At 37.0% G+C, this 24,127-nt stretch overlaps 1 protein-coding gene across 1 annotated transcript; it reads left to right on the plus strand.

The window, feature by feature from the left end:
* Positions 584 to 4,468, plus strand: LOC109837849 (protein DOWNY MILDEW RESISTANCE 6). Its single transcript, XM_020406215.1, has 4 exons — positions 584 to 793; positions 877 to 1,124; positions 3,408 to 3,732; positions 4,075 to 4,468. Exons 1-4 carry the CDS (start codon positions 596 to 598, stop codon positions 4,318 to 4,320), a joined length of 1,017 nt encoding a protein of 338 aa, XP_020261804.1. The 5' UTR covers positions 584 to 595; the 3' UTR covers positions 4,321 to 4,468.

A 24,127-nucleotide genomic window follows, 5' to 3' on the forward strand; every position in this document is an offset into this window, starting at 1 on the left:
TTTTTTTGATTATTTTCTTTCTTTCTTTCTTTCTAAACTCAACCAAATGGATGAGAGACCCTCTTAACAGTTGGAAGCATTGACATTTTATGATTCAAAATTCTGAAGGTGTGCCATGTGCATCCAATTCAATGTGTAAGTTTGATCTTCGCAAAAATAGTTAAATAGGTGATAGTTAATAATGCTTTGACAGCTTATCTTTTGAGTCAAATTTGATCCAAATAGATTACCATGCCTCATTTCTATTCATGATTTTTGCTGCCACAATAAAATTCCCTGGATCAAATCTATGCTTTAGAAATTTTGCATCTCTATGTCGATTATGGATTCAAGAATAAATACGGTGGGCCTTCAATCACCAGACAGTGTATTTTGTGGCCCCGACAAGGAGTAAAATACTAATCGAGAACTTAATTAAGCTTTCGGCAGGCGTACCTCAACGTAACTAGAGCTCGCGAAAGCAATTTTGTGGGATTGACGTCATTCGACTGATGTCATCGCTTACCTGTCCGTAATCAGCGTAGACTCCACCCATTAAAACGAGTCCATACTGCTCCACTTCTCATAACTCGCTTTCTCTGTTTCTTAATTTCTAATGGCAGAGCAACTTCTTTCTACAGGCATCAAGCACAATAGCCTACCCGAGAGCTATATTCGACCCGAGGCCGAGAGGCCTCAGCTTAACGAGGTACAGAATGATGACAATATTCCGGTCATCGACTTGAGCTGCCCCGATAAATCCCAAATCATCAATCAAGTAGCCCATGCCTGCGAATCCTACGGTTTCTTTCAGGTGCATAAATATCTATACGCAGTTAATTGTAAATTGTATGCTGATTTCAATTCACTCTTTTCCTTCTTTGATTCATATTACAGGTTGTGAATCATGGAGTGACTATTGAGCTGATGCTGAAGATGACGGCAGTTGCTGCAGAATTCTTTCGGCTCCCTGCGGAGGAGAAGATGAGGCTGTATTCCGATGATCCAGCGAAGAAAACGAGGCTTTCGACGAGTTTTAACGTAAGGAAAGAGAAGGTTCATAACTGGAGGGATTATCTCCGACTTCATTGTTACCCTCTTGAGGATTTTGTTTCGGATTGGCCTTCTAAGCCTACTTTATTCAGGTGAAGGTTTCCCCATGTATACATATATACATATGCACATATATATACTTCCGCGAACAATATGAAACCTTCTGCATGCACTTTAATGTAACTGGTAAAATAATCTTTTGCCACACAATAATGTTGAGTTTAGATGGGGGCTAAAGAGGGGGAAGGGAAGAGAATAGTAAGTTTAATTTTGTTTAGGAGTTTTATTAGGAGGGTAAAGAGGGGAAAGGAATGAGAAGTTTTCATAAAAACTTCTATGATTTGGGCGGTAACGGAGAGAAAAGGAAGGAAAGTAAAATTTCATAATGAAAGAAACATATTGACTCTTTATCATAATAAATCAATGGCTAAGATTTATTTACTTCTCTTCTCTTCTCATAATTAGAACTCCCAAACAACTTAATTTGAGTTCACCTCTATTTTCCTTATAAAACTCCCAAACAAGATACTATATTTCCCCTCCTCTTTCTTACCTTTTATTTCCCTATCTTACCTTTCATTTCCTTCCCTTAGTGAACTCCCAGACACAGCGTAAGTAAACTTTCTTGTAAGACTCATGAAAACACGTTGGAAAATCTCAACTTATTATTTTTCTATTTATCAAAACAAAATAAGTAAATGAGTAAATTTTATCAAAAATGAGATTGAGTTCCCACGGATGCTCTCAAGATCAGCACTAAAATTTTAATAAGCACAATTATAGACACCTCAATACAATAGGACACAATAAATTTTACAAAGTAGCACACGGAATGTCAATGGTGTGGTTAATTTGCCGGGGGAGGGGGGAAGAGAACTTGCATAACATATTAATTCTAATTAGTGCAATTAATATAGTGGAAGCCGTTAAAAGATCAGCACAGGGTAACTATTAAATTAGAGCAAACTGTATATTTATAAAATTTTGATAGCGCAATTTGGAAATTTTATTTTCAGTATGATTTTCTCGGGAGAGACCTTAATTTATGGGATTAATTGTTTCACCTGAAGTTATAGCCATCATGGTACAAGAAACACGTGTCGAATATTTTGTATCTTAATTTCCACTATTACCAACTTTTTAGAGGTTGAAAATTCATCCTTGGCCTGTCTCTTTTTTTAAGGTATGTTTTGAGCTAGGATAGTTAAGTGCGCGCGGATCCATCTTTTTCTTGTGAACTGCATGTTTGTCCATTTGTTAGTAAGAACAAATCCGTGTTCTTGGTGTGGGGTCTTGCTCTTGCGTACATAATCACCATCTTGTATATCTTAAACTTGGATGGTTAATTAATACATCTTAAAATTGGCTAGGATATGCTATAGCTCATGCGTCTAGAACCAGACGAATCGTATCATTTACAGTCCTAGTGTTGCTTATGTGTGCATATATCTTGCGACGACTTAGTGAAGTCAATGAAAAAGTACTGAAATAAGAGAGAATCGTTCTGAAACGTTCTTCCTTTACCTTGAAACTTCTTCATAAATTGCTAACCATGCCAACAAGAATCATTCTCAAGCTCTAGGCTTTTTGATAATCATTCATCTCAAAGTTGGGTGGGGTGCAAACGGTTAGGATATATACAGTTCATATATAATATTTACCATATTAATATCCATTTAGTTATTAATTAATTATAGATATAGATACAGAGATGAAAACAAGGTAATATTAAAAAAGAGATAGTTTATATGATAAAAAAAAAAGGTTTATTAACTAATATGTATTTTTGCACCCTCAAGGACTTTTTGATAATCTTTCAACGCTGTCTCTGTCGAGGGTTGGAATTGTGGCTACCGCAACATTGGCACTGGCTTCTCACCGAAATTAATAACATCAACTTTTTTCATAAAATTGTATGCCGTGGCTGACAATAGTGCGCATCAGCCCCTCGCATCAACCGCTGCTTGTTTATTACACAGGAAAGCTACACGTCATCTGCCTCTAGAAGCCCTTGACCTCGGCATGTGCAGGCACATGCCAAATCACATGGGGGATTAATATGTGGGATCTTCGTCAAACAAGCTCTAATCAAATAAAAACCTCAAACCTCCATCCTAAAATGTGGGTGTTTTATCTTACACATACCGTCGTAGAAGTGTACGTGACTTGACACAGATAAAAAAAAAAAAAACCTTTTTAAGGCCATGTTCGGATTTCTTAGAGGGTAAGGGAAGTTGAGGAAAACTAGTAAAGAGAAGAAAAGAGAAGATAAACGTACGAATTAATACAAACACACTATAGATGAGTTGTGAGAGTATAGTGAGTTGGCACGTGCAATACTGATCGACAATTATTGGTGCTTGACTTGATCACAGAGAAGTCGTGAGCACTTACTGCAAGGAAATCCGACAACTGGGCTTCCGTCTACTTGGGCTAATATCTCTGAGCTTGGGTCTAGAAGAGGACTACATCGAGAGAGTTCTCGGTGAGCAGGAGCAACATATGGCCATAAATTACTACCCACGGTGCCCTGAGCCGGACCTCACTTTTGGATTGCCAGCTCACACGGATCCAAATGCGCTCACCATCCTCCTTCAGGACCGGACTGTTGCTGGCCTGCAGGTTCGTAGGAATGGCCTTTGGTTCGCGGTTGATCCGCACCCTGATGCTTTTGTTATCAACATCGGTGACCAATTGCAGGTAAACAGATTTTGCTTAGATCCAGCTAGATAGATCCAGTGTGCACGCCCCTCCATGATTTTTGATGATGTGTCACTGATGTGCTATACGTCTAGGTCATTAATTAATAATTATGATCTTGACATGTATTTGATGATCTAGTCTGTAATTATTCGTATGTGTGTCGTGTAATGTTTTAAACGTTTCGTTTAACAAAGACTTAAAACGTGCATGTGGCATTGCATATCATGTCACATATGAATTCAAGAGACTAATCATGTCATTCTAAGAGTAGTATATATTAATATTACTTTTTTTTTCTTATTCAAAGCTGAAAATGAACCTCCTACAAAAATATTTCAGGCGTTAAGTAATGGAAAGTACAAGAGCATTTGGCACAGAGCCGTCGTAAATTCAAATAAAGAGAGAATGACCATTGCCTCCTTCCTTTGTCCATGCAACTCTGCAGTCATCAGCCCGCCAGTGAAGCTCACCGCCAATCAAAGTCCGGCCATTTACAGGAGCTATACTTATGACGAGTACTACAAAAGGTTCTGGAGTAGGAATTTGGATCAGGAGCACTGTTTGGAGCTTTTCAAGAGAAATTAGCCCTTTTCTCTTCTTTCCTTTGTTTTTCCCCCTAGTTACTAAAGGGTTGTTTTTTTTTTTAAGAACCTTGAAACAGAGTTATTTTATAGAACCAAGCTTTCATTTTCGATTTATACATAAATCACTTTGAGCGTGTCTTTTGATCCAATCAACCGCTTCCTAGTTATATTTTCATTAAAAACTAAAAAATAACCGTAAAATGCATGTTTAAGGTACATGACTTATATCCTAAATAGAACTAAACATTTTTTTGGTCATTGAAATAATTTTTATTCATTTACCAATGTGAAGTTTTTAGTACAGCAACAAAGCCAGAACCTGTCTGGTTCTCAGCTAACTAAGAGAGCATTATTACATTCTCTCAATTCTCTCTCTTTCACATGCAATGGGAAATTATCATTTAGGATTTTAGAGAAGATGGAGATCTTTGCTGCTCCAAACAGGAGCTCCGGCTGTCTAGTTTTGTCCTGGAAGATCATCAAATTCCTCTCCTGCCATGTCAAATACAAAGAAACTGACAAAGCCATCCTTTTCAATTTTTCCGTAAACCCCTCCTTCTAACTCTGTAGATATACCAAGCAATGATATGATCCCAATTACATGATCTCCAATTAAATTTTAGCCAATCCATGACTTTGTTCCACACACTTACAGAGTATTGGCATTCAAAAAAGAGATGGCGACAGGTTTCCAGATGATTAGAACACAAATCACATTGGTTTGTGTCAAGGATACTCATACGACATAACCTATCTTGTGTTAGTAACCTTGAGTGAATGACTAACTATCCCAAACTGTGTCTGACCAATCTACCTGGAGAGTTGGGTGAGTCAGGTGCTTGTAAACAGAAAAAACTTGAATTTTTCCATCCACGCAGCAGCTGTTGATAATGTTTTGCAGATTATCTACACTCCCCAGCCTACCAATCACCATATCCCTTACTTTAATAAGTTGTTTCCACATCCATGAGTCATTCACCTTAGATTGAACCTGCCAAATACTAGCTTGTTGTAAATAGTTGTCGTGAATCCATTTTATCCATAAGAGGTCTTTTCTAAGGTAAATCATCCACAAAAGCTTGAGGGCAGCTGCATAGTTTCATATTTTTGCTGAAAAAACTCTCAAACCCCTATTCTTTTTGTCTTGACATATTGTATTCTAGGAAACCAATGGAATTTTGTGATCCCAGAGAAATTCCTAGCATAGACTGTCAATTTTCTAAAGGAGTTTACTTGGTAATATATAATTATTTGTCCAAAAAATATGAACACCCAGGATAACTGATTTTATGAGCTGTAATCTCCCTGCATAGGATGAGGTTTTCTTCTTTTGCCAGCTCTGGAATTGTTCAGAAATTCGACGAAGTAGAGGAGATCAATCCAAGCATGATAGCCTTTTAGAGATTAAAGGCATCCCCAAGTATCTCACTGGCATAATTCCTTTAGAAAAATTCAAATTCGAGTTTATCTGATGTTTAAGATTATCATTTATGCCACTCATGTACGCTGAACATTTATTGGGATTAGTTTCCAAACCTGATACCTTGCTGAATTCATGAAGGCAGTTGAAGAGCTTAGTTATTGAATACTAGTTAGCCCTAGCAAATAGAATCAAGTCATCAGTAAAGAATAAGTGTGTAATTTTTAGCTTAGAACACTTTGGGTGATACTTGAATAAGGCATTATTTTTCAGAGTACTAAGCTTTCGTGACAGATATTCCATGCCTAGCACAAATAGGTAGGGAGAGAGAGGATCAACTTGTCTTAAGCCCCTAGCACCTTGGAAAAACCCATGCAGAGATCCATTAAGAGATAAGGAGAATTTGGGGGTGGTAATACACTCCATAATCCACATAATCATCACATTAGGAAAACTCAGTCCCACTGGCATAGATTTGATAAATTTCCAGTCAATGGTGTCAAATGCTTTCCTAAGGTCAATGTTGAGAATAGCCCTTGGTGAAGAATGTTTCCTGCCATAGAGTTTAACAATATATTATTTGAAATAATCCTTCCCTTGATAAATGCACTTTGAGCATCACTGATTAGATATCCTATTACTTTTTGAATTCTGCTAGCAATTATCCTTGTAATGATTTTATAAATACAATTGCAAAAAGATATTGGACGAAAATTAGAAGGAGTTTTGGGATTGAGGACTTAGGCACCAGAGTAATAGCTGTAGTGTTAAAAGCACCAAGCAACTTATCAGAACAAAAGAACTCCTCCACAGCTAGATAAAGGTCTTCACTAATCACATTCTAAGCTGCTTTGAAGAAGGAAGCATTATAACCATCAGGACCAAGAGCTTTCTCATCTAACATAGAAAAAATCGCTGACTTTATCTCTTCTCTTAAAACAGGAAGACATAGGGCATTGCTTTGAATTGACGAGAGAGTAGTGCCATTTGAAATCGCTTCAGGATATGGATTAGAAGTGATGATTGTAGTACCCAATAGATTCTTATAATACCCTACAAACTCTGCAATCATACTGGGCATATCAGTTATCCTTTCACCATTTTCAGAATATAAAGAAAGCACTCTATTATGATTCCTTTTTGCTTTCATGATAGAGTTGAAAACTTGTGTACATTTATCACGATGTATTTCTCATTTAATATTTTCCTTCTACCTAAAAAAGAGATTTCACAGTTTAAAAGCCTGGTATATTTGTGTAAGCACTCTTTCTCCTTTAAAATCAGTGTAGAGTTGAAGAGATCAATGCTGAATTGTTTTTGAATTTCAGTTAGTTCGTCCTTAGCTCTTAGTACTTGATCACTTATATTCATGAAGTACTTTTTATTTAGTTCCTTTAAAGAAGGTTTAAGGTAATTGAGCTTAGTATGAAGTTTATACATCCTATAGCCTCTGATATCCTGCTCCTACACTGAATTAACCACCGAGGTAAAACCTGGATGATTTATCCACATTCTAAAAAATGTAAAAGGACTTTTACCCTCAAAGTCCTCATCTTCAATTGTTAGCAGAGCTAGAGAATGATCTGAGCAATTTGGTACAAGATACTCCACTTGACTAGAAGTAAATTGGTGGATCCATTCCTTATTAACTAGAATTCTATCTAACCTATACCAAATTCTCGTGTTAGTCTCATGTTTGTTACTCCATGTGAAAAAACACCCGGTAGTTTTAAGATGCATAAGCTGACATGTGGAAATAAAATTCTAGAAATCTTTAGTGTCTGAAGGTGACACTAAAGCTCCACCAATTTTCTCTTGATTGTTGATAATAACATTAAAATCACCTCCAACAATCCATGGAGAGTTAACATTTTGTTTGAATGATAGTAGGTCTCCTGCCAGAGAATTTTCCTGTTGTGCACATCATTGAAAGCATATACTATAGAAATCAAGCATGATAGTCTGCCATCTTTAGACTCTATAGAACATGTCACAAATTGATCAGAGGATGTAATATTTTGCACTGTGGGAATCTTCCTATTCTAGAGAATCCAAATTCTAGCACTATTTCCTTGTTGAACATTTGAAATCCATTCCTAATTCTTCGCCACTTTCTTAGCAATAATCTGCATCGTATCACTAGTAACCTTCGTTTCTAACAGAGCTATGAAGGGAAGATTATATTAACCAATTAATTGCTTCACAATCATATGTATAGAGGATTTGTTAAATCCTCTAATATTCCAAATAGCTAATTGCATTATAAAGGAAATCCACTCCTATCAATGCTAGAGGGGTTTAAAATTTGCACCTTATGCTCCAATGGAAAAAAAGTGAAGCCTGAAAGCATGTAGTTTCTTTATCTTTAATCAAAGCACTTGCAATTACTCTCCTTGAAGAATTATCGTTGTTTGTACTAGTAAATCCAATGGCATTCATAATTGGAGATGAAATTTGGTGCACAATAGCAAGCCCACACACACTATGACGGATATCTACTGTTTGTGCATGTTTTCCAAAAATTTTCACTTCTTTTCTAGATTTATCAGTATTATAATCCATAGTTCCTTCTTTCTGAGTGCAACTATCAATCATTGTAGCATCCATCTCAGATTTCCTAGATTCATTCCTTGTAACCCCTTTTTGTGCACATACACCAGAAACTTGAGCATTTGTTTTAGGGTTTTTATTAACCGGGACCCATTTCTTTCTAGTATTTTGTCTTCTACAATGTTCACTCATTTGTTTCTCAGACTGAAAATCAAAGAGAAACATACCTTGTTTAATTAAATGAACCTGGGGAATAGAGATTTTACCCCATAGTTTATTCACATATGCTTCCATAGATTTAAATTTGACATTTAATCCAATTACATTACCTATTAGAGCATGTTTCCAGTAGGCTTCCTCTTCCCCCCATTCCTCCAAAGAGAATGTAATAGTATTTACTTGGGGGGATGGAACAAAATTAAGACTCAAACCATTTCCATACTTCCTATTATCAGCAAACAGACTAGCAAAGGATTTCTTAGTCACAGGTTCAATTTTTTCTAATCCATCACCATTCGCCTTATCAACCTGACCAGAAACTTCAACCCTAACTTCCTCCAAAACTAGATTCCCATTCACAATATTGCCACTCTTAGGTTGTTCGGAAAGAATATCTTCAATATTTTCCTCCATCAGAGAGACATTATCAATAAATCCAAATTCAAATTTCCCCCTCTACTTCATCCGACCATGACATAGAGATAGAAGGATTACCTAGCTGACGAGGAATTACAACACCAGATCTGAGTTGAGGTAGTTGCGGATCTGGTAGAGGATTGGATCTAGCTAAAATTTCCTCCATTTGTAATTTCTTCTTAGCTCCCTTAGGTCCGGTACTTTCCATGACTGATGAGCTCGAAGAGGCCTCCACTTCATCAGAACCACCTCCTTCATTAGAAAGAGAAGGATAAATGAATATTGAATCCCTTATCTCAGCTTTTGAGACTCTCTTGCTTCCACTTTTCTTCTTCTTCTTCATTTGAATCTAGGCGGAGGAGCACAATAGCAAATAGAAAATCTTTTAATAAAAATTAACAAAGTGAATATGAGTGTTTAAGGATATTTTTGGGATTTTAATAAAAATTTTGATGGAGACGTGGTTGATCGGATTAAAAATCCACTTTAAATTAGTTTACATACAAATTAAAAATGAAAGATAGTTTATGTATAATGACACTATTTTAAAGATAGTTTCCACGAAAAAAATATTTACCTTTCTTTATCAAATTTAAAGTTAAGTCAAGTTCAATGTCTTCATCAAATTTAATACTAAGCACACACGTGGCATTTTGGAATGTTGTAATCTTTTCCCTCTTAAACAAAAAGTAGTTCAATCTTGCAATTAATGAATTTTAACCCAAACTCATGGGACCAACTACAAGATAAAATGACACGTCTTTATGATAATCATTGATCTTAATTTGAATTCTAACAGAATAACATGCATCATTGTGTTCTATGGATGGTCCCATGAAATTTGGATAGGTTAGGCAATCTATCAAACACTAGGACAGGATCATTCTTGGCCCAATTTCATTTAAAACCAGATTCAATTTTGATTAGGGGATGGGTGGTTCAAACTAAAATTGCTTTAATTGGCATTGTTTAGCCTATAAAAATTGGGTAACTTTGCCCAATATTTTTTCCAACTAAAACACCACCCAAAACTTAGTCAGGTTTAGTCATAGTTCACTATTAGAAGGTTATCAAATGCATCTTTTAGGTCCAAAAAAATGTATTCTCAAACTTTCTCTAAGCTAACCCAGCGTCTCATACTTCACTTTTGTGTAATCATCACATAATAAAGTCAAATTTGTCATGTACTCCTTGTCTATATCTTATGTTTGGACTCTATTCATACTCCTTGTATATATCTTATATTGGACTCTTTTGATGTGGGGAAATTACTATGTAGTTTAGAAGAGGTAAGGTTGATTTTTGGGTTCCTTAATCTCCTCTAATGGCTACTCATTTTAAAGGTGTTGAGCTGCAGTTCCTTGCACATAATGACAAAAGTTAGAGGTCCGGTAGGTTGTTTCCTCCGGCGTGCCCTCTGATGCTCAAGTCTATGACTACCTGATAATATGAAGAGAAAAGCAGAATGTCAGTTTTAGGGTATTTTGTGAGTACCTTAGAATAGCAAAGATGATTCTATTTATAGGAATCTTATGAGGGTACCTTGGTAACCTAACTGACTAGTTGATCTGACACTATGCCATTACTTTATGCATGTCTACAGTTGATTGGTCGAAGGCGATGAACTATACCCATCGCATTTAATGTGATGGTGATAGAACGGTGGGAATGCGAGCGTCATAAAAGGGGTTATTATGATGCCTAGTCATGCATTAAATGCGATGTTGACTAGGTGGCGGAGTATGGAATTGTAACGCAGATGTAAGAAATAATTCAAACAAAAAGAAATAAGGGTTAGAAATACGGCCTGATGGTCGAGGCGTGCAAGCACTGTCCCAAGAAACTAATTGCCCCCTCTCGTACAGGGCTACGCGGCAAAAATTCCCGGAGATACAACGACCCTCGGTCAGGCGACCTCCTTCTCGTCGGCACAAGCTTCAAGAAGGTTTTGCGAATTCTTCTAGACTTTCAGGGAACCAGCATAAACAGAAAACTATTTTGAAAAGAGAATGAGAGAAGAGATCTGTTGATTTTTCACTGTATGAAACTATTCGGGTTTTGGTCCTTTTATAGGGTTAAACAGCCGTTACATAAACTCGTAGTTAATACGTTTTAATCACGTTAATAAAGCTTAGCCGTTATAAAATTAAAAAACGCTTCCGTTAATATTACCGTTTCAAAATTTAATTCTCTTAATCGTTATAAAATGTTTATCACATGTTAATTGTTCAAAAATAAATATTACATTTTAATTATTCAAAAATAAAAATGTAGCAGATTAAGGGCCCATTAATCCGGAGCGGCATTCGTGTCTGCAGGTCGTGTGCGCGCGCCACCCGACCCGACCTGAACCCGAGCCCGAGCCCGGCGCGGCCGGCGCGCGCGTATGTGGTGTGGAGCATAACCTTTGTTTTCTTCTAGGCATAGGAGAGAAAGGGAAGGCTTATAAAGAGTCTATCTTCCCATCTCTTTTCCAATGTGGGACTAAAGTTTTCCTCTTTTCCTCTACAAACCCAAGTTTTAAGTTATCTTTATTATAACTCCAACAATCCCCCACATAACTTAAAACTTGAAATAGCTCAGAAATAAGAATAAAATAAAAACTTAAAAATAAATAAGATTGCTGGTTCCCTTATACTATGTAATAGGTGGAGGTACCTTTCGGTTTGAACCTTCACTTAGTGACAGTTGTATAGATCCGTGAGAGCTTGGTGGACTTCGCCTTGAACCAGTCTCATTTATCGGATTTCTACAGAAAGCACACATAGTACAGTTTTGAAGAATTCTAAACGGGTTGCGCTATTATCGGCCTTGCGCAGGTATCTTTCATGTGTGTTACTAGGGAGCAGCCCTGATCCCATAGTCGCGGCCTCACAACTACACACATATAGGTGAATCCTAATAAGGATGCGAGCAAGTAAGCATCCTGCCTCATGGGTCTTGGATTCATTAAGAGTTAGACTCAACCTTTCACTTGCTTTTTATGAGCACTGATCACCCTAGGGATGGGAGCAAATAAATTCAGTGCTCCTCACAATTAATCACTCATTCAGTTTGTTCCTACCCATTGAACCTCTGCGAGGTTGGGTTGCCACTGCAGTGATTTTTCTTATGGGCTTAACCCCATCCCCCTCGATGATTCTAGGACCACTGCCCTAGATAAGCCTTTAGTTAAGTGATCTGCAAGATTTTTCTCTGATCTTACAAAATCTAAGGCTATTATATGGTTTTTCATCTTATATCTCAAGGATTTATGTCGCACTTTCAAGTGTCGATTCATCTTCACATTTGCATTCTCTTGATGGCATTTGTCAATCGCTGACCTGCAATCACAATGAATAGAAATGGCTGGTAATGGTTTTTGCATTAGTGGAATTTCAGTTAGTAAATCTTTCAACCATTCAGCTTCTATACTAGTAGTATCAAGAGCTATCATTTCTGATTCCATTGTACTTCTAGCCATTACAGTTTGTTTAGTAGATTTCCAGGACACAGCTCCTCCTCCTAAAAGGAACACAAATCCTGTGGTGGATTTTACATCTACTGAGTCACTAATCCAATTTGCATCTGAATAACCTTCTAGTACAGATGGATAACCTTTATAGTGTAAACCATAATTTATAGTTCCTTTTAGGTATCTCAAAATTCTTTCTAAAGCATCCCAGTGACTCTTATCAGGATTTGATGTATATCTACTAAGTCTATTTACTGCATAAGCAATGTCAGGTCTGGTGTAGTTTGTTAGGAATCCTAATGATCCAATTATTTGTGCATATTCTCTTTGTAATTGAGGATGACCTGTATTTTTCTTTAGATGTACATTAGGATCATATGGAGTGGAAACAGGTTGACAGTTTGGATCATAAAAATTCTTGAGGATTTTTTCTATGTAATGTGATTGTGATAGCACATATCCATTCTCATTTTTCATGATTTTAGTATTAAGAATTAGGTCAGCTTGACCTAAATCTTTCATGTCAAAATTTTGTGATAAAAAGTGTTTGATATCATTTATGATTTGTATGTCAGAACCAAAAATAAGAATGTCATCAACATATAGGCATAATATCACAATTTTGTTGTTTTTATCTATTTTATGGTATACACACTCATCTGTTTGATTAATTACAAATCCATAAGATAGTATAATTTCATCAAATTTCATATGCCATTGTTTTGGGGCTTGTTTGAGACCATATAGTGATCTAATAAGCTTGCATACTTTCTTTTCTTGTCCAGAAGCTATAAATCCCTCAGGTTGATCCATATAAATTTCTTCATCTAAGTCTCCATTTAAAAATGCAGTTTTAACATCCATTTGATGTATTATTAATTTGTGAATGGATGCTAGAGCTATGAGGACTCTAATGGTAGTAATCCTAGCTACTGGAGAATAGACATCAAAATAATCAATACCAGACTTTTGGGTATATCCTTTAGCTACTAATCTGGCTTTATATTTATCTATTGTTCCATCAGGTCTAAGTTTCTTCTTAAACACCCATTTACATCCTATGGTTTTACATCCTGAAGGAAGATCAGTTAGTTCCCAAGTATGATTTTGAACTATAGATTGTATCTCATTATTTATAGCTTCCTTCCAAAATGGAGCATCTACTGATTTCATTGCATCTTCAAATGTAACTGGAGAATCTTCTACAAGTAATGCATAGAAATCTTCATGGACCTTTTCTATTCTAGTTCTTTTACTTCTCCTAGGCTCCTCTGGACTTTCTAGTGGTCTAATTTGTTTAGAACTAGTTTCACCTTGATTAGAACTAGGATCTGAATTATTAGAGCTAGGGCCTGTGTTGTTTATTCTGGTCTTGTAAGGAAAAATATTTTCAAAGTAATGTGCATCCCTAGCTTCAATTATGGTGTTGTTGGCTATCTCATTAATGTCAGAGTTGATTATTAAAAATCTATTTGCATTACTATCAGAAGCATAGCCAATAAAAATTCCATCTACAGTTTTAGGGCCAATCTTCTTTCTTTTATTCTCAGGTATTTTGACTTTTGCTAAGCACCCCCACACTTTTAGGTGATCTAAATTAGGGTTTAAGAACCCGCTGACTGAATTCAGACAGCTTCTCATCATAAGAGCGTCTAAGCTCCTCCTGCAACTCAGCTCTGACAGACTCTTCGTTCGCGGCTAAAGTCCTCACAGCAACCTCCTCTGTCTCAGCCAGTGTCTGCTTCAAGGACTGCAGCTCATCAGATAAAGCAGCATGTGCTTGCTGATTTTGCATCTTCGCGTCTTCCTTCTCACGGAGTTCTCGTCGGAGCTGATCTATCTGAGAATCAAGCTCCTCAAGGGAAGATGATCTAGTGGCAAGATCAGCCTCAACTCGATCTATGCGGCCCCGCTGCACCTGAATCTCGAGCTCGGCAACCATCCGAGTACTGCGCCATGTCTGTAAGCGAGCATCCAACTCGGCAGCAACGAATGAAGAGGCACCTGCATCCCGGAGCTCATGAAACATCTGAAGCTCACGCTCTAAGCGATCAAGGTCATCAACCATAGCCGTCGCCAGATCCGGACATCCTATGTCCCTAATCAAATTTATCTTGGAATCGAGGTAGGGCTTAAATTGGCGAAGAGAAAGTCCGTCGTGGAGGAGTTTGCCAATTATAGCAGTCAGGGAGGAGAAATAAGAGCGGACTTCTACGCTGATGATGATCTTCTCAGGGTCATTCCCCGATAACAACTCCTTAACGAGGACATGAAGCTGAGAAGGAAGCCCTACACAAAGAAGAGAAATTCGTCAAAAGCCTCAATGAAGAAATGAATAGCATTACTCAGTTAATTAAATTATACCTCCTTCCCCTCGAGCCACTGGGGGTAGTGGAGGTGTAATGACTGTAGCTGCATCGACTGGTGGAGTTGGTCGCACAGCCGGCTCAACAGGGTCAGTCTCAGCGAAAGCTCCTGTTAGGCACAAAACAGAAACATCATATTATAGTTGCATTAGTCAAGGAATTGGCTAGTCCTATAGTTAGCTTGAGAAGAGGCACGCACCTTCAAAATAACCGTTCCCGGGAGTCTGAGGGAGTACAGACTCAGGAAACATATCCTGAGGCGGCTGGCCATCGATCTGAGGAGAGTCATACATGAAGCTGAACATAGAAGTGTCCATAGGCAGGCCCTCCCCATCGAAGTCATCAATCGAAAAATCTGACATAAAAAGATATAAGGGAAGAGGAAGGAAACTATGGCCAATAGAGACAAGTTACCTCTTGAAGATGTACCTGGAATCACCGAACTGGGTCCTTCATTGACAGACTCCCCAACATGGGCGGTCTCTGCAGGCTTTTCTACCTGGTGCGGTGAGTCAGGCTCACCAGGAGATGCACAATCATCGGGACTCATCTCGCCTTCCTCACGATATCCTGCATAGGATGGGAAAGCATGAGCCAGAAGTTCTAAACGATCAAGAAAATGATCTATAGAATAGACGTTACCTCCGTCACTAACAGGATCCTCATCAGCCAAGTCCATCTCAGATGCTCGTGAATTTGCATGCGGCTTGTAGGCTAATCTTTTCCGCCTATTAGCACGGACAGCAATTGAAGGTCTTGCCCGGGTAAAAGGACGGAATTCGTCTTCACTGTTGGTCGCTGTCCCTGAAATATCAAATAGTGGTCAGGACTAGCAATTCGAAAATGCAGAGAAAAAGAAAAATAGGTGACATAAAACTTAGCCGTTATCAAAACATTTCCGTTACATAATTAATTCGCAAAATGTTTATCACGTTTTTAATCACACTAATAAATATTTTCCGTTACAAAATATTTCGGTTACAAAATATTTATCACATGTTAATTGTTCAAAAATAAAAATTATATTTTAATTATTTAAAAATAAAAATGTAGCAGATTAAGGGCCCATTAATCCGGAGCTGCATTCGTGTCCGCAGGTCGTGTGCGCGCGCCACCCGACCCGACCCGAACCCGAGCCCGAGCCCGGCCCGGCCGGCGCGCGCGTGTGTGGTGTGGAGCATAACCTTTGTTTTCTTCTAGGCATAGGAGAGAAAGGGAAGGCTTATAAGGACCCCTTTTTTCTATCCCATTTCCTATGTGGGACTAAACTTTCCCTCTTTTCCTCTACAAAGTCAAGTTTTAAGTTATCTTTTATTATATAATTCCAACAATCCCCCACATAACTTAAAACTTAAAATAGTTCAGAAATAACAATAAAAGAAATAAATACGATTGCTGGTTCCCTTATACTATGTAATAGGTGGAGGTACCTTTCGGTTTGAACCTTCACTTAGTGACAGTTGTATAGATCCGTGAGAGCTTGGTGGACTTCGCCTTGAACCAGTCTCATTTATCGGATTTCTACAGAAAGCACACATAGTACAGTTTTGAAGAATTCTAAACGGGTTGCGCTATTATCGGCCTTGCGCAGGTATCTTTCATGTGTGTTACTAGGGAGCAGCCCTGATCCCATAGTCGCGGCCTCACAACTACACACATATAGGTGAATCCTAATAAGGATGCGAGCAAGTAAGCATCCTGCCTCATGGGTCTTGGATTCATTAAGAGTTAGACTCAACCTTTCACTTGCTTTTTATGAGCACTGATCATCCTAGGGATGGGAGCAAATAAATTCAGTGCTCCTCACAATTAATCACTCATTCAGTTTGTTTCTACCCATTGAACCTCTGCGAGGTTGGGTTGCCACTGCAGTGATTTTTCTTATGGGCTTAACCCCATCCCCCTCGATGATTCTAGGACCACTGCCCTAGATAAGCCTTTAGTTAAGTGATCTGCAAGATTTTTCTCTGATCTTACAAAATCTAAGGCTATTATATGGTTTTTCATCTTATATCTCAAGGATTTATGTCGCACTTTCAAGTGTCGATTCATCTTCACATTTGCATTCTCTTGATGGCATTTGTCAATCGCTGACCTGCAATCACAATGAATAGAAATGGCTGGTAATGGTTTTTGCATTAGTGGAATTTCAGTTAGTAAATCTTTCAACCATTCAGCTTCTATACTAGTAGTATCAAGAGCTATCATTTCTGATTCCATTGTACTTCTAGCCATTACAGTTTGTTTAGTAGATTTCCAGGACACAGCTCCTCCTCCTAAAAGGAACACAAATCCTGTGGTGGATTTTACATCTACTGAGTCACTAATCCAATTTGCATCTGAATAACCTTCTAGTACAGATGGATAACCTTTATAGTGTAAACCATAATTCATAGTTCCTTTTAGGTATCTCAAAACTCTTTCTAGAGCATCCCAGTGACTCTTATCAGGATTTGATGTATATCTACTAAGTCTATTTACTGCATAAGCAATGTCAGGTCTGGTGTAGTTTGTTAGGAATCCTAGTGATCCAATTATTTGTGCATATTCTCTTTGTAATTGAGGATGACCTGTATTTTTCTTTAGATGTACATTAGGATCATATGGAGTGGAAACAGGTTGACAGTTTGGATCATAAAAATTCTTAAGGATTTTCTCTATGTAGTGTGATTGTGATAGCACATATCCATTCTCATTTTTCATGATTTTAGTATTAAGAATTAGGTCAGCTTGACCTAAATCTTTCATGTCAAAATTTTGTGATAAAAAGTGTTTGATATCATTTATGATTTGTATGTCAGAACCAAAAATAAGAATGTCATCAACATATAGGCATAATATCACAATTTTGTTGTTTTTATCTATTTTATGATATACACACTCATCTGTTTGATTAATTACAAATCCATAAGATAGTATAATTTCATCAAATTTCATATGCCATTGTTTTGGGGCTTGTTTGAGACCATATAGTGATCTAATAAGCTTGCATACTTTCTTTTCTTGTCCAGAAGCTATAAATCCCTCAGGTTGATCCATATAAATTTCTTCATCTAAGTCTCCATTTAAAAATGCAGTTTTAACATCCATTTGATGTATTATTAATTTGTGAATGGATGCTAGAGCTATGAGGACTCTAATGGTAGTAATCCTAGCTACTGGAGAATAGACATCAAAATAATCAATACCAGACTTTTGGGTATATCCTTTAGCTACTAATCTGGCTTTATATTTATCTATTGTTCCATCAGGTCTAAGTTTCTTCTTAAACACCCATTTACATCCTATGGTTTTACATCCTGAAGGAAGATCAGTTAGTTCCCAAGTATGATTTTGAACTATAGATTGTATCTCATTATTTATAGCTTCCTTCCAAAATGGAGCATCTACTGATTTCATTGCATCTTCAAATGTAACTGGAGAATCTTCTACAAGTAATGCATAGAAATCTTCATGGACCTTTTCTATTCTAGTTCTTTTACTTCTCCTAGGCTCCTCTGGACTTTCTAGTGGTCTAATTTGTTTAGAACTAGTTTCACCTTGATTAGAACTAGGATCTGAATTATTAGAGCTAGGGCCTGTGTTGTTTATTCTGGTCTTGTAAGGAAAAATATTTTCAAAGTAATGTGCATCCCTAGCTTCAATTATGGTGTTGTTGGCTATCTCATTAATGTCAGAGTTGATTATTAAAAATCTATTTGCATTACTATCAGAAGCATAGCCAATAAAAATTCCATCTACAGTTTTAGGGCCAATCTTCTTTCTTTTATTCTCAGGTATTTTGACTTTTGCTAAGCACCCCCACACTTTTAGGTGATCTAAATTAGGGTTTCTATTCTTCCAAATTGTGTAAGGGGTTTTATCAGATTTCTTGAATGGAATTCTATTTAGTATATGACATGCAGTCATGAGAGCTTCTCCCCATAAATTTTCTGGCACACCAGAATTAATTAACATTGAGTTTACCATGTCCATTAGTGTTCTATTCTTTCTCTCAGCTACTCCATTAGATTGAGGTGTATATGGAGCTGTTATTTCATGAATAATTCCATTCTCTTCACAGAATTGTTTTAATTCATTAGAAGTGTACTCACCACCTCTATCTGATCTTAGTATTTTAATTTTCTTATCCAATTGATTTTCAACTTCTGCTTTATATATTTTAAATTTGTTTATGACTTCATCTTTGGTCTTAATTAAGTAGAGGTAACAATATTTAGAGCAATCGTCTATAAAAGTTACAAAATATTTGTTACCCCCTCTAGTTGTTCTTCCTGAATCACAAACATCACTATGGATGAGTTCTAATATCTCAGAATCTCTATCAATAGTTTTAAATGGTTTCTTAGGAAGTTTGGCTTCTACACATATTTCACATTTTTCATCATCTTTTATATTAAGCTTTGGAATTATATTGAGATGCATCAATCTTTTAATTGAATTATAATTCACATGTCCTAATCTTTGATGCCAAGTGATGGAAGGTTCAATATTCAAAGCTATTGGAGATGCAAGAGTAGAATTCTTAACATTCAATTTAAAAAGACCATCACATAAGAAACCTTTTCCAATGAAGTTCAAACCCTTAGTTATTACAACTTTATTTGATTCAAAAACAAGCTTATAGCCTTGTTGCACTAACAAAGATCCACTAATTAAGTTTCTCCTAATGTCTGGTACATGATGGACATCCTGCAGGATCAAAGTCTTATCAGAAGTCAGCTTTAGGTTGATCCGACCTATTCCAGATACAGGAGCCACATTATTATTTCCCATTGTCACAGTTCCTCTACTTGAGACCTGATAGGTGGAAAACAAAGATTGATTAGAGCAAACGTGAATATTAGCTCCAGTGTCAATCCACCAATCATTTGCTTGAAAGGTCATGTTTACTTCAGGGGTGAAGAGAACAGACCTGAAAGCAGTCTCAGCTGAACTGGAAGTCACCATGTTTACTTGTGACTTATTAGGTGGAGGTCCTCCCTTCCTAGGCTTGGGTGGTTCAGTTTTCTTGAAAAAGCAGTCCTTAGCAAGATGGTTGGTTCTTCCACAAACGAAGCAGGCTCGACGTTCAGCTCCTTCCTTCTTTTGAAAGTGAACATGGTTCTTATTTTGATGATAGGGTTTCTTCTTAAATGTTTTATTTTGATTTTGGTGGAAGGGACGTTTCTTGTGTTGGGGAAAGGGTTTGGATTCAACATTGTTTACTTTGGGTTCTTTGGGTTCAGATTTTGTCACATTTTTCTCCCTGAGTCTATGGGAAAGGGTTTGGATTCAACGTTGTTTACTTTGGGTTCTTTGGGTTCGGATTTTGTCACATTTTTCTCCCTGAGTCTATGTTGCTCTTCAATTCTAATGGAATTCAACACTTGTTCTAGGGTAAGATCTCCTTGAGTATGGTTAAGGTTTTTGGCAAAATCTGACCATGACTCGGGAAGTTTGTTTATAAGACAGGCTATTTGAAACGTTTCATCTAGGATAGATCCATTCACTTTTAGTTGGTGAACTATATGTTCAAATTCATGAATTTGCTTTAAATCTTTTAATTCCTCATATCATCTAAACCATACTTTTTCTCTAGGGTTTCCCACAGAACTTTAGCATTAGTGATAGTATAATATATATCATATAACCTATCAGATAAAGCTCCTAAGATTTTGTGTAGACAATGATACTCTATTTCTTGATGTGTTCTTGGGATAGGAATGGAATCTGTGGAGGAAGATGATGAAGATTGCCTAGTAACTGGTCTAGATGAAGATGGGTTATCTGGTTCTATGGTTGTTATTAGATGTAGAGTTGTTAACCAAAATCTCATTTGGTTTTGCCAACGACGAAAATTATTCCCATCAAACTTCTCTGGTTTAGCAGACATAATTTCACTTGTAGCCATAATCTGATGATGAATGAATAGTTTTGTTATTATAATGCAACAGAAATATATAAAGCATTCATTCAACAGAATTATCATGCAGTGTAATATTTCGTTTTTAAGAATTGCAGACAACATTAACATAAAAATCAGAATGCTAATCATGATACTATTCTAAACAGCACAAATAGTTTCTTGGATTGTTGGAAATATGGGCTGTTTAGACAATAAAGAAAATCAGTTTAAGCAATTTAATAATTAACAGATAATCACTATCATGACACAGATATAAGAAATATATCAAATGAAAAGTAAATAAAGTTAGAAATACGGCCTGATGGTCGAGGCGTGCAAGCACTGTCCCAAGAAACTAATTGCCCCCTCTCGTACAGGGCTACGCGGAAAAAATTCCCGGAGATACAACGACCCTCGGTCAGGCGACCTCCTTCTCGTCGGCACGAGCTTCAAGAAGGTTTTGCGAATTCTTCTAGACTTTCAGGGAACCAGCGTAAACAGAAAACTATTTTGAAAAGAGAAGGAGAGAAGAGATCTGTTGATTTTTCACTATGTAAAACTCTTCGGATTTTAGATCCTTTTATAGGGAAAAACAGTCGTTACTCATAATCTCGTAATTAACACGTTTTAATTACTCACCCATTAATGTATTAACGTTAGCCGTTTTTTGTCATTTAAATCCATAAATCCGCGGTATTTTAATTATAACAGTTACAAAATATTTAATCCTAACCGTTACAAAATGTTTATCACATATTAATTGTTCAAAAATAAATATTACCTTTTAATTATTCAAAAATAAAAATGTAGCAGATTAAGGGACCATTAATCCGGAGCGGCATTCGTGTCTGCAGGTCGTGTGCGCGCGCCACCCGACCCGACCCGAGCCCGAGCCCGGCCCGGCCGGCGCGCGCGTGTGTGGTGTGGAGCATAACCTTTGTTTTCTTCTAGGCATAGGAGAGAAAGGGAAGGCTTATAAAGAGTCTATCTTCCTATCTCTTTTCCAATGTGGGACTAAAGTTTTCCTCTTTTCCTCTACAAACCCAAGTTTTAAGTTATCTTTATTATAACTCCAACAAAAGATACCTTTCGACTCGTCCTGGAATCAACCGGTAAATCTTGTCTTGAAGACATCTTTCGTCTCAGACTTGGATCGTACAAATGAGTTGGCCAGCTTACAACTTAGACTCAGGTTGGATATATTAGCCACATGTTTCGTCCTATAAAGTATGCTACGTGGCTAGTCAAGAACAGTAATTTTCATGGTATAACGGATTCTAAAAGGCTTTTTGGTAATTTAATAATGTGCATATCATGGTATTTATGGAGCATATTAATGACATTTTGTTTAATTTGTCTTTTTTCTGAATGAGAAATTAATTTGAAACCTAAAATTATAGGTGTAATTATGAGAAAGATGATGTGTCTCTATTGTAGCCACTGATCTTGGTTAGAATTCCGAGAAAATAACATGTGCCAGCTTATTTTATGGTTGGTCCCATAAAATTTGTTTTAAAAAAGAGATACTCTTACTAAATATATAACCAGATTTATGATGATTGGTTCTCTGTCTATAACTGATACATACCATCAAATTCCAAACCAACGATGTGGTCTGATCTGATTGGTATATAATCCATTGGTAAGTGAGGTGAGAAAGTTTTCAGTGATCTCGTCCTTTGGTCATGCATTTCATCCAAATCTGTCGGCATTTTCTCGTGGGAGTCTTCTTCCATCACTAATCCAATCAAGGGCCTATTCTGTAATCTCTGGTCAATTTAGCACTTAGCAACGTCTTCTCATTTGACCAAGTAAAAATACAAAGCGGCAGAACCGCGTTTGAAGCTCAATAAAAAGTTGTACATATATTTCCAAACCGAAAATGTTATTTGTCTTGCAAAGCCCATCACCCACGCATCACGCAAGAGAGAGAAACAGGGCGAGTGGGACTCACAACTGATTTTTTTTTCTGTGGGTCTCACCTCCTGTTTCTCTCTCTTGCGCGCGTGATGGGCTTTGCGAGACAAATAGCAGCGCCCTTTCCAAACCGTCCATTTCAAGCTCAATTACTGAAGTCAATGTTGAAAATAACGAAAATGAGTTATGTAACACGCATCTCCTGTTAAGGGTTAAGTAAAAAAACATAACGCACGTTATATTGTTTATTAATTATTTAGATATTTTATAAATATTAATAATTCATGATAACTCTAATACTAAGAATAATCAAACTTTTCAAGCATAACATCACAATTATCAATTATCAAATATAGAAGTATGATATCACAATTTCCTAACAACAATTTGTCATAACAATCATTCCAAAATACATTATCAAATGATCAAATACGTTCGTCAAGTTTCAGGCAATAAAAATAATAATCAAACTTAGCACTAGTAGTAGCTGAAAAGTAAAAAATAAGTTTTAATTAACTTCATAATAATTATAAATTGAATTTTACCTTGATGGCAAACGGAGGATATGAGCGGCTGCTCGTCGTTGACCAAGGAGGAGACGAGGGCTACAGTCGTGGTAGGGGTTGTCATTGCAGTCGACGAATGGAGGAGCGGGGTTGGGGCGCAGGTCGACAAATGCAGGGTGCGGAGGATGCGGAGGTGACGGCTCGACTGCTCGATAACGGAGGAGGCGGCTCGTCGACGGAGGAGACACGTGGCGGAGGGTTTTCACTTTTCAATTTTCAGTTTTGACTTTTATTTGTGGTGGCAGCTGAGATAGAATAGGGCGAGTGAGGTGAGAGATGAGATTGAGAAGAGGGATCTATTATAAATGAACGGTAATTAACTTGGCCACGTGTATTTTACATTTTAACCATTTAACTATGATTATTTTGCGCTATAGAATAGACGCGTTATGACTCCTTTTTTGCGTTATTTTGAAAAAAAACGCAGAGTTATATTGTAAATTGGTTATATTCTTCTGTTACCTAACATGAAGGTCACGTTAACTTATAAAGCGCTTTATTTCGCGTTGCTTAACCCCTTTTTTTCAACATTGACTAAAGTATAATGAGCCCCACCAAGAACTCAAGACCCAACATATTAAGGGACTTATCATGGACAACGAACGTGGAGGTGACAATCTCAACCACCATGACCTGTTACAAACTAATCTTACTTCTGCTTATTCACACTAATACCTGAAACGTGGATATTAATAGAGAGGCTGATTGCAGTCGGAACTTAATTAATAGATACATATTTATAAGTTATATTCAAAGAACTAGTCTTTTCATTGTCCTTTATGGGTTATATGCAAAGAATTCGTCTGTTCACTGTCCAATTGCAATGTATCTTTTGAACGTCTTGAACATGCGGAGACCAATGTGGTGGATGCAGAATATTTTCCTTGGGGTTGGAAAATAAGTGTCTATTTATATAAAAACAAAAATATAACATTATAAAAAAAATAATACATAATGAAAATACACTCAATAGAACTTTTTGCTAGAAATTTAAATGAGATTTTACTTTCCA

Source organism: Asparagus officinalis, chromosome 4, assembly GCF_001876935.1.
Source record: "Asparagus officinalis chromosome 4, Aspof.V1, whole genome shotgun sequence".
Lineage (NCBI taxonomy): Eukaryota > Viridiplantae > Streptophyta > Magnoliopsida > Asparagales > Asparagaceae > Asparagus > Asparagus officinalis.